We start from the raw sequence: 16,027 nt of genomic DNA on the forward strand, positions 1-16,027 counted from the left end.
CGGGTGGTAGCATGGATGATTTTGCTCTGCTCCCAATGGAGGTTTCAAATATAGCTAGTTTTTTTTCTCTCTTCAATCATCACACACTGAGTGCTGTTCTTTCCTGAATCTTGACAGCCTCCAGCCCACTCACTCACAGTCTACCTTCATTTTTTTCCATGTTTTTACCTTTCATTCAATACCGGTTATTCAGTTCCATTTATGGTCAGACATAGCTTTTCTCACCACCAGCTCATCGATGTTTTTATTTATTAATTTATTTTTTGCAATGAAACTGTATGTCTCTGCCAGTACCTGGTAGTCTTCTGTTTCCTCCCTCGCAGGACAACAGTCGGCGGGTAGACAACGTGCTGAAGCTCTGGATCATCGAGGCCCGGGAGCTCCCTCCCAAAAAGCGCTACTACTGTGAACTGTGCTTGGACGACATGCTGTATGCGCGCACCACCAGCAAACCCCGCACCGACACTGTCTTCTGGGGCGAGCACTTTGAGTTCAACAACCTCCCGGCCGTCCGCAACCTCCGCCTCCATCTCTACAAAGAGACGGACAAGAAAAGACGTAAGGTAAGAGAACGCCAACCTACACTGCATGCAGGCTTCGGTTTGTACATTAGTCACAACAACCAGTGGGGATAACTGTGACTGCAGCATTCCGAATGAGATAAACAGTACAGTACCCAAATGAATCTCAATGAAAGTTTCCTCAATAGAGAGCATTTACCAGCATTGTCATCTCACACTATTTTATTCCTATGTTAAACTACTATAACCTTCATCTATGTCTTCCACCTGTACAGGAGAAGAGCACGTATCTAGGACTCGTCAGCATCCCCATATCCAGCATCACCGGTCGGCAGTTTGTAGAGCAATGGTACCCTGTGATCCAGCCCAGTGTCATGGCCAAAGGAGGGGGCGTAGGAGGGGGCAAAATCATCAACGCCTCATTGCGGCTCAAGTCTCGTTTCCAGACCATGAGCATACTACCAATGGAACTGTACAAAGAGTTTGCAGAGTACGTCACCAACAACTACCGGACGCTGTGCGCTGTCTTGGAGCCCCTGTTGAGCGTTAAGAGCAAAGAGGAGGTGGCCTGTGCTCTGGTTCACATTCTCCAAAGCACGGGGAAGGCAAAGGTATGGAACAAACATTGACACGCAGGCTCTTCTTAGCGTTACGTTGCAGCTCATCGTGCCATAATTTTGATGGTGCCAGGTATGATTTCAGGTGTTTCTACTGTTCCAGGACTTTCTTTCAGACATGGCCATGTGTGAGGTAGACAGATTCATCGATCGAGAGCATCTTATCTTCAGAGAGAACACCCTGGCCACCAAAGCCATAGAAGAGTACCTCAAACTCATTGGACATAAGTACCTCAAAGATGCTTTAGGTGATGGCTATACTCTTTTCATATGTCTGGTACTATTTGAAGGATCTTTTGGATTCAGTGGCGTATCATGCTGTAAGCTGATGTTTGCTTGTTTACTTGTTTGCAGGTGACTTCATTAGAGCCCTGTATGAGTCAGAGGAGAATTGTGAGGTCGATCCCATGAGAACCCCACCTTCTGTTCTGGCAGACCATCAGGCAAACCTACGCATGTGTTGTGAACTTGCTCTCTGCAAAATCGTCAACTCTCATTGGTCAGTTTTGTTCAACAAAATTCCTGAGATTTTATTTTACGTTATTCCAAAGACAAATACGGACCCTGCTGTCTGTGTTTTTTTTTTTTATGAAAACGATGAAATCCCGCAAAAATGCTAACAATAAATCACAGCCGGCAAGTAAGAACCAATTACCGTGGTGTTACTTACGTGTCGTTGCTCCAGCGTGTTCCCACGAGAGCTGAAGGAAGTCTTCGCGTCCTGGCGTGTGCGCTGTGCCGAGAGAGGGAGGGAGGACATTGCGGACCGACTGATCAGCGGCTCCCTCTTCCTGCGCTTCCTCTGCCCGGCGGTCATGTCCCCTTCCTTGTTTAACCTGACCCAGGAGTACCCCGATGAGCAGACGTCACGCACGCTCACCCTCATAGCCAAAGTGCTACAGAACCTCGCCAACTTCTCCAAGTCAGTTCCATCAAGTAGCAGTGGCCGTCGTTGTCTTGCTCTACACGTCTGTATGGACTATATGGTTGCCATCCAGCTACTTTTGCCAGAGACCCCGGTGTCTGGCTTTAATTTCCATTTTCCATTTTTTGTAATGTTCTGTTAAATTGTTGAACAAGGAATACAATCATATTGGCTAAATATATCAAAGTCAAGTAGCAAGAGGAACAGGTTGAAGACAAATTAGTGTTGAGTTTAATGGGATTGGAGTGTCTGGATTTGCTTCGTTGAAAATGTGGCAACCTTATTATGGGCCTAGTATGTTTGCAATGCAAAAAGCTGTGCAGTCAGATGTGAAGTTAAACAGTTATAGCTTTGCAAACATATTCCCTTTCTACCTTGATTATGCTGTTCTAGGTTTGGCAGTAAGGAGGAGTACATGTGCTTCATGAATGAGTTTTTAGAGATGGAGTGGGGCTCCATGCAACAGTTCCTGTATGAGATCTCCAATCTAGACAGTGTAACCAATGCAGGTGCTTTTGAGGGCTACATTGACCTGGGAAGAGAGCTTTCCATTTTGCACAGCCTTCTGTGGGAGGTTATGGCCCAGCTCAGTAAGGTACATACATGCTGTCACAAGTCTAAGTAGACATTTTAGAGTTTTTCTATTTTATTTTCTTAAAATGCATCCGTCTTGATTTGTTTCGCCTAAGGATGCCATCATCAAACTTGGACCATTACCTCGCTTACTGAATGATATTAGCATGGCCCTCCGCAATCCCCACCTCCAAAGGCAGCCCAGTCATCAGACGGACAGGCAGCCTCCCGAGAGACAGATGGACAGGCTTCTGTCTCGGCCAAGCTTCAACAGGGGCATCTCATCTGAGTTTCAGAACCTCATGATGAGAGATCTCAACAGGTAGTGGCTCCATGCTGAAGCACAAAGACTCAGGGGTGGTTCTAAACTCTTAATTCCTCACTTTTGTTACTACAAACCTCTCGTATTACATTAAAACTTTACTTTCATTTAAATAATTCACCATCGTTCATGAATAATGTACCTTAAGATTAAAAACTAAATTGGATGCCTATAGTTTGGGAGATTAAAGATCCTGGAAGAGAAATGGCATATGTCAGTATCCTGAATACATACAGTTTATTAATCAGCTGTCTCTGTTATATTTTGCTTTACCCTGCCCCTCCTTTACAGTTCCATAGATATCACCCGCTTGCCTTCCCCAACCTCTGCTATGTCCAGTGGTGGGGTTCCGCCATCACGAGCTGGAATGGGGGGCTATGCGGATCGCGACCATCCTCATCGGGCCTCTTCTAAAGACGTTTTCTACGTAACCCGCCCCCCACTAGCCCGGTCTAGCCCCGCGTACTGCACTAGCAGTTCCGATATCACTGACCCCGACCCAAAGGTAAGCTCCCAAGGTAAATGCAGATCAGACGAGCGGGTTGGGGAGGGGGCAAGTCATGAGATTATGGCCCATGTCAATGCAAATTGCTTTACTGTGGTGAAAGCTGTTTGGTTCAAAATCTCATTTGAATGGCAGCTCGCTCCTCAGCACGTTTCTTCACCTTTGCTGTGGGACTTTCGGTTCCCTTTGATCCAGTGGGACGGTGAAGTGCTACAGGCCTGCTTACTGCATGGTACAAAATGCCACCCAAGCATGGCGAAAGAGGGCAACAAGATGATGTGGGTGCTGTTAATACATATGAAAGTGATTGTCCAGCTGTGGTGTCTGTTGGATTCTACCATCCCGCAATACAAACATCTTGCAATAAGTAGATGAAGTAGAATGTGCTGACATACCAGCCAGTGTACGTGTATGACTGTATGACTGCGAAGCACACATAACTGCAGTCTTCTCCCCTGTAGGTTCTGACTGTTAATGACTGTATTTCTATGATGGACCTCCAGGACTCAAGAATGAACAGCGTCTCTAACCTGCAGTCTGTGGGGGACATGCTCAACTCTTCCCAGGCCTCGCTTGCCGGCCTCGGCAGCTTTGGTGGTCTCGGCGGCCTGGGCGGAGGTCTCGGAGGCCAGCTGCGCGCCGGCGGGCGCATGTCGGCCGGGTCGGGCGGCTCCAGCATTTCCGGCGGCCTGCGGCTGAGCCAGCTGAGCCAGATGGGGACCACCACGGACTCGCTGTCCCAGCAGCAGCAGCATCAGGCGGCCGCCATGCGATACCCGCTCTCCTTCCAGAACCCCCTGTTCCACATGGCCGCCGACGGGCCGCAGCTTCATCACCAGCACAGCCGGGCCCCGCCCCCTCCCCCCCTCCTGCTGGCGCCGGAGCCCGACCCCGCCCACTCCGCATACATGCCCCAGTTCGCCCACGGCGGCTTCTCCCGGAGCGAGGACCTCTCCACTCTCAGGCCCGGGCCGCACCTGGGCCAGCCCAGTATCATTCACTCGCACAGCTACAGCGACGACTACAGCCGCCACAACCAGAGCGATTATGGCCGGCGACAACTCCCTATGCACATGCAGGTACGAGCTTCCTTCACTTTCTCAGGCATTAATTGCACTTTTGAAACATCTGATAGGTATTTACGATTTGACACAAGAAAAGGAACATCTAAAAGGACTGTAATTACAGTTTGTCCAACCTAAAACTTTAACTAAATTGTTCTTTAGAATTTAAGTGCAAGAATATATCATTAAGCATGGAGAGAGTTTGATTTTTATTGGAACATTCCTGTGTGTTTGTGTTCGTGTAAGGAAAACCTTCAGCAGCAACAAATGATGGGCATGGCTTCACAAACAGGAACTTCTCATTCCTCGCTGGCCTCGCCCCCCTCCACCGTCCAGCCTGTCCGTCAGAGCTCCATAGCCCCGCCTCCCACACAAAGAATGAAATCGCAAACCTCCCATCAGCTTTCCGTAAGCTCGGCAGCTGGGGCCACCCCTCCCTCCAAGGCGAGGCCTCAGAGCGGGAACTTGCTCCAGTCACCTGAATCAGGCTTCGGGGGCAGGCCACAAGGTCCCAGACAGCAGTTGTCCGTCAAGGACAGCTCCGCTCCTGGCTTGCCTCATCAGCAGAGCTCCACTAGGGAGAGCCAGGGATCCCAAGGCTCTCAGGGGGGGACACCGCAGTCAACACAGCAGTCGCAAAAGGAACGGCAACACTCACAACAACACTTACTCAAGCCGTCCATCAGCAAACAGGTGCTCGGTGCTTCTGTACACGTTCTCTATCACAAATAGGCCTGTTCTAATGAGACATGTGGCTCTAAGTTCATATACAGCCATATATATTATGGGATTGTGTATTTCAAGGGATAACGCACATGTCTAGGGCAAACTGAGCAAAATGACGTTTGCATCACTGCTCAAGGTTGAGGTCATCTGGCGCTTATCCATATGTTTGATACTGACACGGTATGGTAACTATTGCAGTCTCTGTGAATTCACTTCTCAAAGTTAAATTTGGCTTTAGTGTTTTTTTTTTACAGCAATATTGCACTTAATGTTTTACAAAAGAAACTATTTGAGTTTATAGTCTTCATGCATCAGCAGTATTGGTGTATAGCAGAAATGTAAGAAGATTACTCAGCTAAGTCTGCTTTTTTTGTTGTTTTTTGTTTGTTTGTTGTTTGTCTGCTTTTTTTCCCCTTTCTTTTCAGGGCTCATCTCCGAACACTCTAAACCCACCCACCCCTGCGTCAGAGAGGACGGTGGCCTGGGTGTCCAACATGCCCCACCTCTCTGCTGACATTGAGAGTTCCCGCATAGACAGGGAAGAGTTTAAACTGAAGGAGTATTCGAAAAGCATGGACGAATCACGCTTAGACAGGGTGTGTACTTCTCACCCTACTGCACCACTCTTACGTACTTTACTGTCTCCTTCATGTGTGGACCCAATTTAATTCTAGCATCTTCTCTGGCATGCTTAGAAGCTTTGAATGATTTGAATGATGGATCTGAATTCGCATGAAGTGGAGGGTCCTTTCACTGTGGAAGTGGACTCCTTTCCCAGAGGCCAAACAGTTTGATGCTTTTCTGCTTGACACACCTGATATAGTTTATGAAAAGCATGATAATTACTCAAAATGATAAGCTGAATAAAAAAGACTGCACTCTTTTAACTGACCGGATGACCTGGATGGATCAATACATCTAATAATAATAAGTCACACAAGCAGAAGCAAACTCAAACTATATTTAACTACATAGAGTGCTATCATACGTAACTTAAACCTTTTCTCATAGCTTCACTCATTCATGTAGTTTGTGAATTCAGATCCTTTGGGAGAGAATGCACTGGTGTGGCAGGACTGTCCAACTGGTCTTCGTCATGTCGTCTCTCCTACAGCACCTCACAACCACAACAGATGGTGCTGTGTGCTCGTCTATGAATTATTTAAATGACAGATAAAGGAAATGAACTTGAACAGTCACTTCAAGTAAATAAAGTGAGGAGAGAGCAGATTTGCATTGCCCTAGTGCAGTATGAGAGTTCGTTTTTTCTCCTTGTGGCATATCACATAGAGCTTTCAAGGGATGTACAGTCTATCAATCTGAACGAGAATATTGTTATTGGATGTGTGACAATCTGAGTGACTGCTAAATGTTTCTCAGCATCAGAAATGTGCTAGCACTGCTTGATGTTAAAGCTGTGTTAGATATGCTTCTTGCTCCAGTGCCAAATAGTGCCAAATCTGTGCCACTCGAACAAAAATAATGCTACATCGTAACATGCCATACCTTGTTTTTTCATCTGTATTCTCTCTCTCCCTCTCTCTTTCCCTCTCCCTTTCTCCCCCCCCCTCTCTCTCTTCCTCTCCCTTTCTCTCTTCCTCTCTCTCTACCCATGTGGGCGCAGGTGCGGGAGTACGAGGAGGAGATCCACTCCCTGAAGGAGCGTCTGATGATGTCCCACCGCAAGCTGGAGGAGTACGAGCGGAGGCTCTTCTCGCAGGAGCAGCAGACCAACAAGATCCTGCTGCAGTACCAGAGCCGGCTGGACGACAGCGAGAGGAGACTGAGGCTGCAGCAGATGGAGAAGGATTCGCAGATAAAAGGAATTATTGACAGGTAAAAGACCACAGGGTCCCAGCAGTACGGGAAACGCGCGGAGGTGTGCTCAGTACACACCTGATAAGAGATGAGAGGGTAAGCGTGTTGTTTTGCTAGAGCGATAAAGACACTCGTTTGATTAGGCAGGGAGCTTCTTGTGCAGTTGGTGGGTGGAGAGACGGTGAAAAGGTGAGAGATGCGTAAATGTCAGCAATTTGATTTCTGGTGGCATGCAGTGTTGTTTATTAAACTCTAATAAGCAATGCTGTGACATTCCAGCAGGAAGGGTGTTTATGCCTATTTACTATGCAAGTCTTGTAGGACAGTATGTTGCTTACTGTCCGAATGGATTTGATGTATGTAGCATCCTTTGTCAAAGGCAAATATAAGGTTCCCAGTTATTTAAAACTCCCTTACTTAGGGGTGGGCAATATAGCAGTGGACTTTCTTTTGCATATTGTGGATGTCATTGCTATTTTTAGAAACACTGACTGTGTTTATGTCCCATTAAACATGGAAATGATAGATAAACTGGACGCAAACAGTGGTGTCAAACTATTATATTAAAACTGGGCAGTAACAAGGAATGGAGATCATTTTAGCAACTCTCTATTTTTTCATGTTACTTCCTCAACACTTAATCATAAAAATGAAATGTCATAATGTGTACAATCATTTTATTAATGTGCTTGCCACAGTGCATACAAATACCCAGACTTTCAAAGCTGCTTCATTGTTTAGACTGCAACTGGAGTCAAAAACGTCCTTTAACTCTTGACATCTTAACACTCTGAGCACAATACTACAGTGTTGATACATTTCTTCTGAAAAACTCGACCTTTAATTTTGAGGCATATTGTTTCAACATCCTGGTTAACTAAAGGCTTACTGTATGACTATAGTCATGACTCTATACTGTGCCTCCTAGTGACCCTTCTAAGAGCATGGTAAGAGGAGCTATATAATATTGCTGTGCTGAATTGTGAAACAGAAGGCCGTCTTTGAATACCTTGGCATGCCCTTTCTGGAAAATGACTCCAGCACCAGGTTTCCTTCACGTTTGTCTCTTTAGAGTGCTTTTGCCGTTTTAATCAATTTCCAGGAATGACAATGCAGCGTGAGGAATCTTACATAACCTTCAGTGCAGAAAGTCAAAGTAAACTGGTGTTTTTTCTCTACTTAGCCTTATGGGATATAACGGTACATACCTCTGAGCACTTTCTTGCAGAACTATAAGTGCATGCCGTCGGCTACATTTTTTTGCACTTTTGAGAAACAAATGTTCACTAGGGGTGCTAAACAGAAGCTCAGCTCAGCTCAATTTAGACTCAATTTTGTCTGAAATGGACTGTAGTTGACGTTGTGATGGAGATTTTATCTGGGTACTTGCTGGTTATCAAGATTCCCATATATGTTTTGGTTGAAGATATTGGGGAACAGGAAGTGGACTTCACAACTTTATGTAGGTAGCTAATTAATGCTATGTTAAATGTGGCATTAGCTAGCTAATCATCATGTTTAAGGTGGCATTAGCTGCTTTCAGTCTCTAACCAAGATGAATCACAGGCCACTCCCAAGTACAGTCAACTGCATTCCTAAAGTCCTAACTGCAGTTTTCTCCCAGTTGTAATTGTCTTGAATTCATCATGTTTGCTCATTCTTGCACAACGAAAGCGTAAGAGAGCAAAGGATAGTGCCTTGATGTGACGCTCGGGGCAGGGCGAAGGACGAGGCACAGAGTCCTTACTTTTCTCTAACGTCACGTTTAATACATACATAAATATAGCGCAGATAGCCCCCAGATAGCAACACTTAAACACATGTGTGACTCTGACAAAGACGAGCACGGGACACTGCGAGCGCACATTAAATAGACAAACCACATAAACCCCGAGTGATGATGAGACGAACCACAGGTGAGACTGATGAACACAGGACGTAACCGCACCCACGGAGATCCATAGACGCAGCCAACTAGACGTAGACGACGTAAACACACGCCCAAAAGGGAGGGGTCAGGGGCTGTAACGTGACACCTGAAGCTTCTTTTAGTACCCACATGTGGCAAATGTGGCAAAGCCAACATATTTTGTAGTTATATAAAAAAGTGCTCAAAGGTACATTTGTCACATGAGACTAAGTTTGTTTTTTTTTCTTGAGGGATTACAAAATAAAGTGAATGAGTTCTACAAGTGTTAGTCTAGAAAGGTGCTCCTACCGTAACATGTCTGAACACATTTGCTTATATTGGTTAAAATAATAAGTGAATAGAAATGATTAAGTATTTTCAGTGTCTCTCACCGTTTTACTCAGTTATGTGTTGAGGATTACCAGGGAGCTTCTAGAAAATCTACACTGTAGCTGCACAGACAGATTCCAACAGAATTTTGATATTTCCTCTTCCAAAAGAGTCTCATGGTGTTCACGTGTTCACAATATTCCTCCTTCTGAGATGTTTGGGGAATCCTATGTAAATGTGTGAGGTGACATTGTGACCTATGTAAATGTGTGAGGTGACATTGTGACCTGTTCTTTGACAGAATTTATAATTTATTCAGATATTCACATTCTCTCATATGTTTATGTTCCATTCCAGGATCAACTACAATCTCTCGTAAAACTGTTACATTCTGATTTACTGACATAACTTTTTTTTATCATACAGTACAGAGATTTTTGTCATGGACTGTTTGTCATGTCTGTATGTCTGTAAGAGCTTATGCCTGTAAATTATTGCATAGTTTTTTCACTTTTATAAGTTGCCATAAACGTACACAACTTTGATTTGCAAACACCTCTAGATTGCAATATGCTACAATGACAACCACAGAGTATTTGTGTATTTGTATATTGTAGCGTTGACAAGTGTGCTTCCTCTAACATAATATGCACATCAGTACACACATACATGAATGAAGCAGAGAATTAGAAATTGCACTAAATAGATGTCAAAGTTTCAGTCGGTGTGAAGGTAATTTCAGACTGTACCTTCTCCAACGTGGTGTGTTTGCTACTGTTTGTGGAAATACATGAGATTATTTAATTATAGATCAGCCAGCAGACATATAACTACTTTGATACAGCATTGATACAAATGATTGATATCAATGAATGATACGATATGATAACATAAAGAAATAATTCAGAGTGAAACATGAAATGTTCATTGCTTTTAACTGAGCGAAAAAAGAATGTGAATTTTATTTTTTAAATGTAAATTTAATACGTAAACCTTAAATACAAGTCAAGAATGTGTAGCATATAATGTAGCTTACTTTGATCCCCAATGAAGTGCAATACTGTTTAATTATTACACTGTGCAATAAATACTTTATATGAATGTAACATTTAATATGTTCAAAAAGCAGCTGCTGTCTACATGCGATTTGCCCAAATCTGTGACCTCATGCTGTGAATCACATTATCTTTTATTCTCCCTTATTTATTCAGCCCATAAACAATTGCTCCTTTTAATAAACACCTACTCTTTTAATAAGCAGTTTCTCTGATGAGTCAGACATAGTCCTCTTTGAACTTCTGATCTTTCAAAACACCGTGGTGGCCACTGCCTCCATATTTATCAACTTAAACTGTTTTGTCTGTTGCTCTTTTTAATTCTTTTCCGTACTGTTTTGTAAAATCATTTAATACTGTACCTTATCAGTTGAATAAAATGTCCAATATCATTCTTTGAAAACAATACCTGTGGATTTCATTATTTGCTTATGTGCAAAATTAATTACTTTTACATTTTTTAAGTCAGTATGTGCTTGAAGATGTGCTTCACACTTTGAAGAACAGCAAACAAAGATAAGACAAATGCGTTCTGCTTTATGAGATGTCACCATCGTGTTTTTGCCTGTTAATGGTAATTCACATTCTTCATGGACATTACCCATGTGTTGTATTGTCTTTTTATATCAGTCATTTTCTTTTTTGTCTTTTCAGTTGTATTCTAGGACCATGGATAATTAGTAACAGAGGCTGTGAAATTTACAAATTTAACTTTTGAGAACTGAATTAAGGAAATTTTAAATAATTAATAAAGATCTGCTTTGAGGATGTTTTGATAACTGTTGAATTATTCCCACAGCTGTTGTCACAAACCTGAGATCTGAACGTGATCTATTTTGAAATAACACATCATACTGAAATGGAATTGCATCATTCGATGATACAGCTGAGCGTGCTCATACATGCACAGAAACACAAAGCCTTTGACACTTGTTAGAAGGTCATGGCGACCTGTTTCATCATCTCAGCTATTCCCCAGGGATGATGTGAATATATAATTCATGTGATCATCAAAATACCACTGTTCAAATACATGCAGCTCAGAGTGCTTGTAAAGGACGACCAAGGTTTCACTTGGGAAAACCGTAAATTGGCTGTTAGGCCAGGGTACATGGTACATGCTAGATCAAACAGCTAGACTGCAGCGCATAGCACATCTGAGCATGACTGGAAGGGGTTTATTTTTTTTTTGTTTTTTTATTTTTTACACACAGCATGTTCACAAGTGCAGCCACACTTCAGAAATATATGTTATGGAGACATGTCTATTGGAACTAATTGGAAGCCTTTTTCTTTTTCTTCCTTTTCTTTCTTCCTGGTCTTCTTTCGTCTTTGTCTCTGTTCTCTCTCTCATAAAGGCTCATGGCAGTGGAGGACGAACTGAGGGCAGGGGCAGTTTCTGAGCACAAAACCAGGATGTTTGCTGACCAGGTCTGTGTTCTTCTTTTCTCTCTCCCTCTCTCTCTCTATTTCTCTCTGTCCCTCTCTCTCTGTCTCTTTTCCCCTTATCCGCACGACTGCCTGTCCTCTCTATAAAGATCCCGTCGTTTGTTCGTGTTCCGTTCCATGCAGCATCTGTGTTGATTTGCTTGTCAGTTCATTTGACCATTCGAATGCTAAAAATGAGAGATTTGCATTATCGTCCGTTCTTTGTGGCACTAGGAACCAGTACCTTGGTTTGGCTCTGGGTCAGGTCACAGCTAGAGTCAATGTAAAAGATGTTGAGTATGTGCTTAAAGCCAGTGATCTGAGGTGCTTTGCAGTGCTACTGAGACAGCTTCAAAGGAGAATCCATCCAGAGAATGTTAACGTGGATAACAAGGAAAGAAATATAATTTGTGTAGCATCATTTGCTTGGCCAAGCTCATTCGGCACAGCATTAAAATCCACTGAAAACAAGAAACTGTAGTAGATTACATACGGAGCTATTAGGTTGAAGGAAAGTTTTGTATAAAGTGTGGATGAATACGTTTGAGGAATGAGATAAAAAATAAATGTAATGGAATATACTGTATAGTGACATCTTCTATGGTTTAAGGAGTATAAACTGTGAAGATCATGTGTCTTAGAGGAGAGTCCAAAGGATCACCTGCAGTCCAATGCCAGAGGACCAGAAGAAGAATGTTTGGGTTGAAAAGTATTGGAGGAAATGGGATATTGCATTTTTTGAGAGTGTGTATTGATTGTGTACCAAGGTAGTGTATGTATCTGCTAGGTTTCTTTTTTAATGGATTGTTTTGTATGGCTTTAGGACAAAATTAAGGTTAGTGTGGGAAACCTTGAGTTCGTCCATAGTTTATTATCACAGATAAAGGCTGTTAAAAAAAAAGTCAAGGGCTTTTTATATCAACATGGTTAGCCGCTGTTAATGCTGGAATTGAATTATCCCTTCTCTGTACCGGATTCACCTTAAGGGCCAAAGTTGTTTGCTTCTGTGACGAAAATGTCAGCTGTCTCTGGTTGAAAGACGAAATCTGTATGTGCTGCCCTGTTCTTCTCTCTTCTGCTCACTGAACCGCACCATCAAAGAATGTTTTCTCACTAGAAGACCCATGCATGTCGCCTCAAGCACTCCTGCCTCAAAACCTCACACATCACCACATTGCCTTCACGTCAGATCACACCCACTTACATTTACATTCAATTTCCATTTACACTCCATTCCAAAATGCAGGTATCCAGGTCTGGATCTTCGCTGCATAGGTATACGCACGCATTTCCTAAAAGGACACAATGACCATAATCGTATTGTGTTTGAATCTGTCATGTTTAATACATATGACTGACCCCACAGAGGTGTGCTGGGAGTCTCCTCTTGAAAGCAGACCCTGAGGGTCAGGGCTCTACAGCGTACATGTAACTCTGAGTAGGCGGTGATGCTGTCCCGCTGCCGTTTGGCCATCCGGCAGGCGTCGTCCCCCACGAGAGGGGGGAGATTAGCTACAGCAAAGGCTTATCCGAGTTGAAAAGCAGCAGACACACTCGGAGGAGCGCCGAGAGGAGCTCAGCCGTGACACTGGGACCGAACTGTTTACTCACCGTTCACTTAGCGAGTTTTGAGCGCAGCAGATGACAGGTTCAGGTTCTGGTTCTGCCGTCTGGTTGTTAGCCGCAACGCTATAGTGTTACGCAGAAACAACACAATGGTTCTCGTTTTCCTTTGGTTCTAAATAAGTCCTGTGAGGTTCAGTTTGTTCATTATATTTGAATTTAGAAGATGATTCTTCAAAAGGGCCATGTAGCCTTCTTCTCAACCAAAAACTGGATGAAAATGCAGGAAATAATATCCTTCTATTACATTTATAGAAGTCACCTGACTTTCCAGTGATTGTTCAGAGATAATTCATGCATTGTTGCTTATAATGCCTCTCTTGTAATAAGATAATTGTGTACACATTTCTGCATCCCACAAGGCTACCCAATCAACATAATAATCAGTCTGGTTGAAATGAAATCACACCCCAAGTAAAAGTTGTTCCAGGAAACAGTATTTTTGTGTCATCTAGAGCTAGGATATGGACAGGTGCAGAGAAATGGATCTAGACTGCAGAGAAATGGATCAGACTCTACAGCACTGTTTCCCAGCTGTTTTCACAGTCCTAAGTGGTTATATTTCCATCAATGTCCATTTATAATGTCTGTGCGCACGTTATCAAGCTTGCCTGTGTTCCCCATCATTTCCACTGATATTAGGTTATATCTCTATTGATTTGTGAACAAAAATAAAATGCTGACTGAATCATACAATGACGTCTTGTGTGTGTGTGGGTGTGAGTGGACGTGTGTACAAGGGAACATTCTGACACTGTGGAGTCATTTGCTCATTAAAATATATATATATAAAAAAAAAGAAACTTAAACATCACAGAGTTTACTCTTGCGTTCTGAGATGAAGTCTAGGGATAGGTTTAGGTTTATTCTTGGACTTATGTAGCTATGGTAACTCATAAGTGAGTGAAATAGTAATAACACAGATAGCCACAGTATTTGCTAGTTTCATCACCTGTATCTTTCTGTTCTGCTCCATGATGCTCCAAGAGTTCATGTGTGTACTGCACCACATACACTACTGGCCATCATCTGAAGATGTTTGATGTCATGCCTACTTTTCTTGACTACCAGGAATGGCGAATGTGGCAATCTGGGAGACAGACTGCATGCTGGGTTGATAGCATGAGCCTGTGAAGCGCGTGCATCGCCTTTGCCCCCGAGACAGGCGCCTGAGTAGCATTGGTGCTGAGGTTGCCATGCTGTGTCTCCGTTATGATATGCTGACCGATACCACTGAATTACTGATCTATTGATTGTCAAGTTGATAACCAAAATCTATGCCATTTATTGTGTATATGTTTGTTTTGTGTCAAAATGCATTTCAAAATAAAAAATATCCATGTCCAGTCCATTGTTTGTTTGAAATATGTCTGTGAATGTCTGCAATTTTCTTTGTATATATATATATATATATATATATATATATATATATATGTATATATATATATATATATATATATATATGTTTGTATGTATGTTTTATATGTGTGTGTGTGTGTGATTGTGTGTGTATTTATGCGTGTAGTGTCCTCTCTTCATCCCTTCATGCCCCAGTATCTTCTCTATACCTTGTTCTTGAGACGTCAACTAAATCATCACACACTCTTACACAAGCATGGCACACATCTTCTGTTCTGCCTCTGTCTCTCACCCACACCTCACCTCGTGTTGACCAGATACGGTGATTTCTCTTAGGGGAGGCGGCAATCCATCCTAGTGCAGCCCCGCCTTGCGCCCGTCCCACCTCGAATGCACAGGTAATGAAGCGCCTGACTGTGAGCCGCCCACCTCGCTCGGAGACCCGCCCACCCCCGACCAACCCCGCCCACCCCACACATCCTCCCCACCCCACCTCATGCATGTGTCTCCATGCGTTACGCCTTGAACAGCCATGCCATTACATTTACAAAACTCATCCAAAGCCAATAAGAATGTATACCCCAGAACTCTTTTACAAAGAGTTTTAATTTCAGCATTTCTTCACTGCTTACCCTTTTGGATATGAATTAATTATATTTAATTACAGTGTTAGCAAATATGCCATATCTCATTATCTTTAATTCAAATACTTTTAATAAATGTGGCATATTAAATCAAAACAACATATAATAATTACTTATTTTATTCATGCCTGCATTCAAAGAATGCAACAGGCAACTGCATTCCATTGTTTTATTAACAGCATGTAGGAATCAAATTTGTTCTTGTATATTGTTCCTGCATACAAGAAAGGTATGACCCTTTTTACAGTAGCATCAGTTCAAGTTTATCGTTTCAGATGCTGAGTTTAGTTGTTGCCACTGATTAAAAGTACTGCTGTACTTTAATTGTACTGATTAATACTACTGCTGTAAATGGTACTTTCATTTGGCATTTCCACCATCGTTTCTCACTATCGCATGTAGTTTGCTATTTCCTGGTCACACACTGTATGGAAACACATACACACATAACACACACTCACACACACACACAAACACAATCACATACATAGCAGTGGTGGAAAGAATGCTAAAACGAAATACTGCTCATTTTGAGAAATGTTGAATACTCATATCAGACTAAAACACTCGAGCGGTCTAAAAGTCTCACGATGTTGTCCAACTGTGTG

General features: G+C 42.9%; 1 protein-coding gene across 12 annotated transcripts in view; it reads left to right on the plus strand.

Moving 5' to 3' along the window:
- Positions 1-16,027, plus strand: part of syngap1b (synaptic Ras GTPase activating protein 1b) — a 96,163-nt gene that overhangs the window by 70,164 nt on the left and 9,972 nt on the right. For 8 of the 12 annotated variants that reach the window (XM_077012950.1, XM_077012955.1, XM_077012956.1 and 5 more), the window contains 14 exons: positions 324-563; positions 797-1,132; positions 1,242-1,386; positions 1,493-1,637; positions 1,824-2,060; positions 2,457-2,658; positions 2,753-2,958; positions 3,250-3,463; positions 3,925-4,542; positions 4,774-5,220; positions 5,679-5,849; positions 6,878-7,089; positions 11,724-11,796; positions 15,112-15,173. In XM_077012950.1, the coding sequence (XP_076869065.1) occupies positions 324-563; positions 797-1,132; positions 1,242-1,386; positions 1,493-1,637; positions 1,824-2,060; positions 2,457-2,658; positions 2,753-2,958; positions 3,250-3,463; positions 3,925-4,542; positions 4,774-5,220; positions 5,679-5,849; positions 6,878-7,089; positions 11,724-11,796; positions 15,112-15,173 (3,308 nt within the window). The remainder of the gene's footprint in view (positions 1-323; positions 564-796; positions 1,133-1,241; positions 1,387-1,492; positions 1,638-1,823; positions 2,061-2,456; positions 2,659-2,752; positions 2,959-3,249; positions 3,464-3,924; positions 4,543-4,773; positions 5,221-5,678; positions 5,850-6,877; positions 7,090-11,723; positions 11,797-15,111; positions 15,174-16,027) is intronic. The other 4 variants (XM_077012953.1, XM_077012951.1, XM_077012954.1 and 1 more) reach the window with 4 other exon arrangements.

The sequence above is a fragment of the Brachyhypopomus gauderio genome, chromosome 7 (assembly GCF_052324685.1).
Source record: "Brachyhypopomus gauderio isolate BG-103 chromosome 7, BGAUD_0.2, whole genome shotgun sequence".
In the NCBI taxonomy this organism is placed as follows: Eukaryota; Metazoa; Chordata; class Actinopteri; order Gymnotiformes; family Hypopomidae; genus Brachyhypopomus; species Brachyhypopomus gauderio.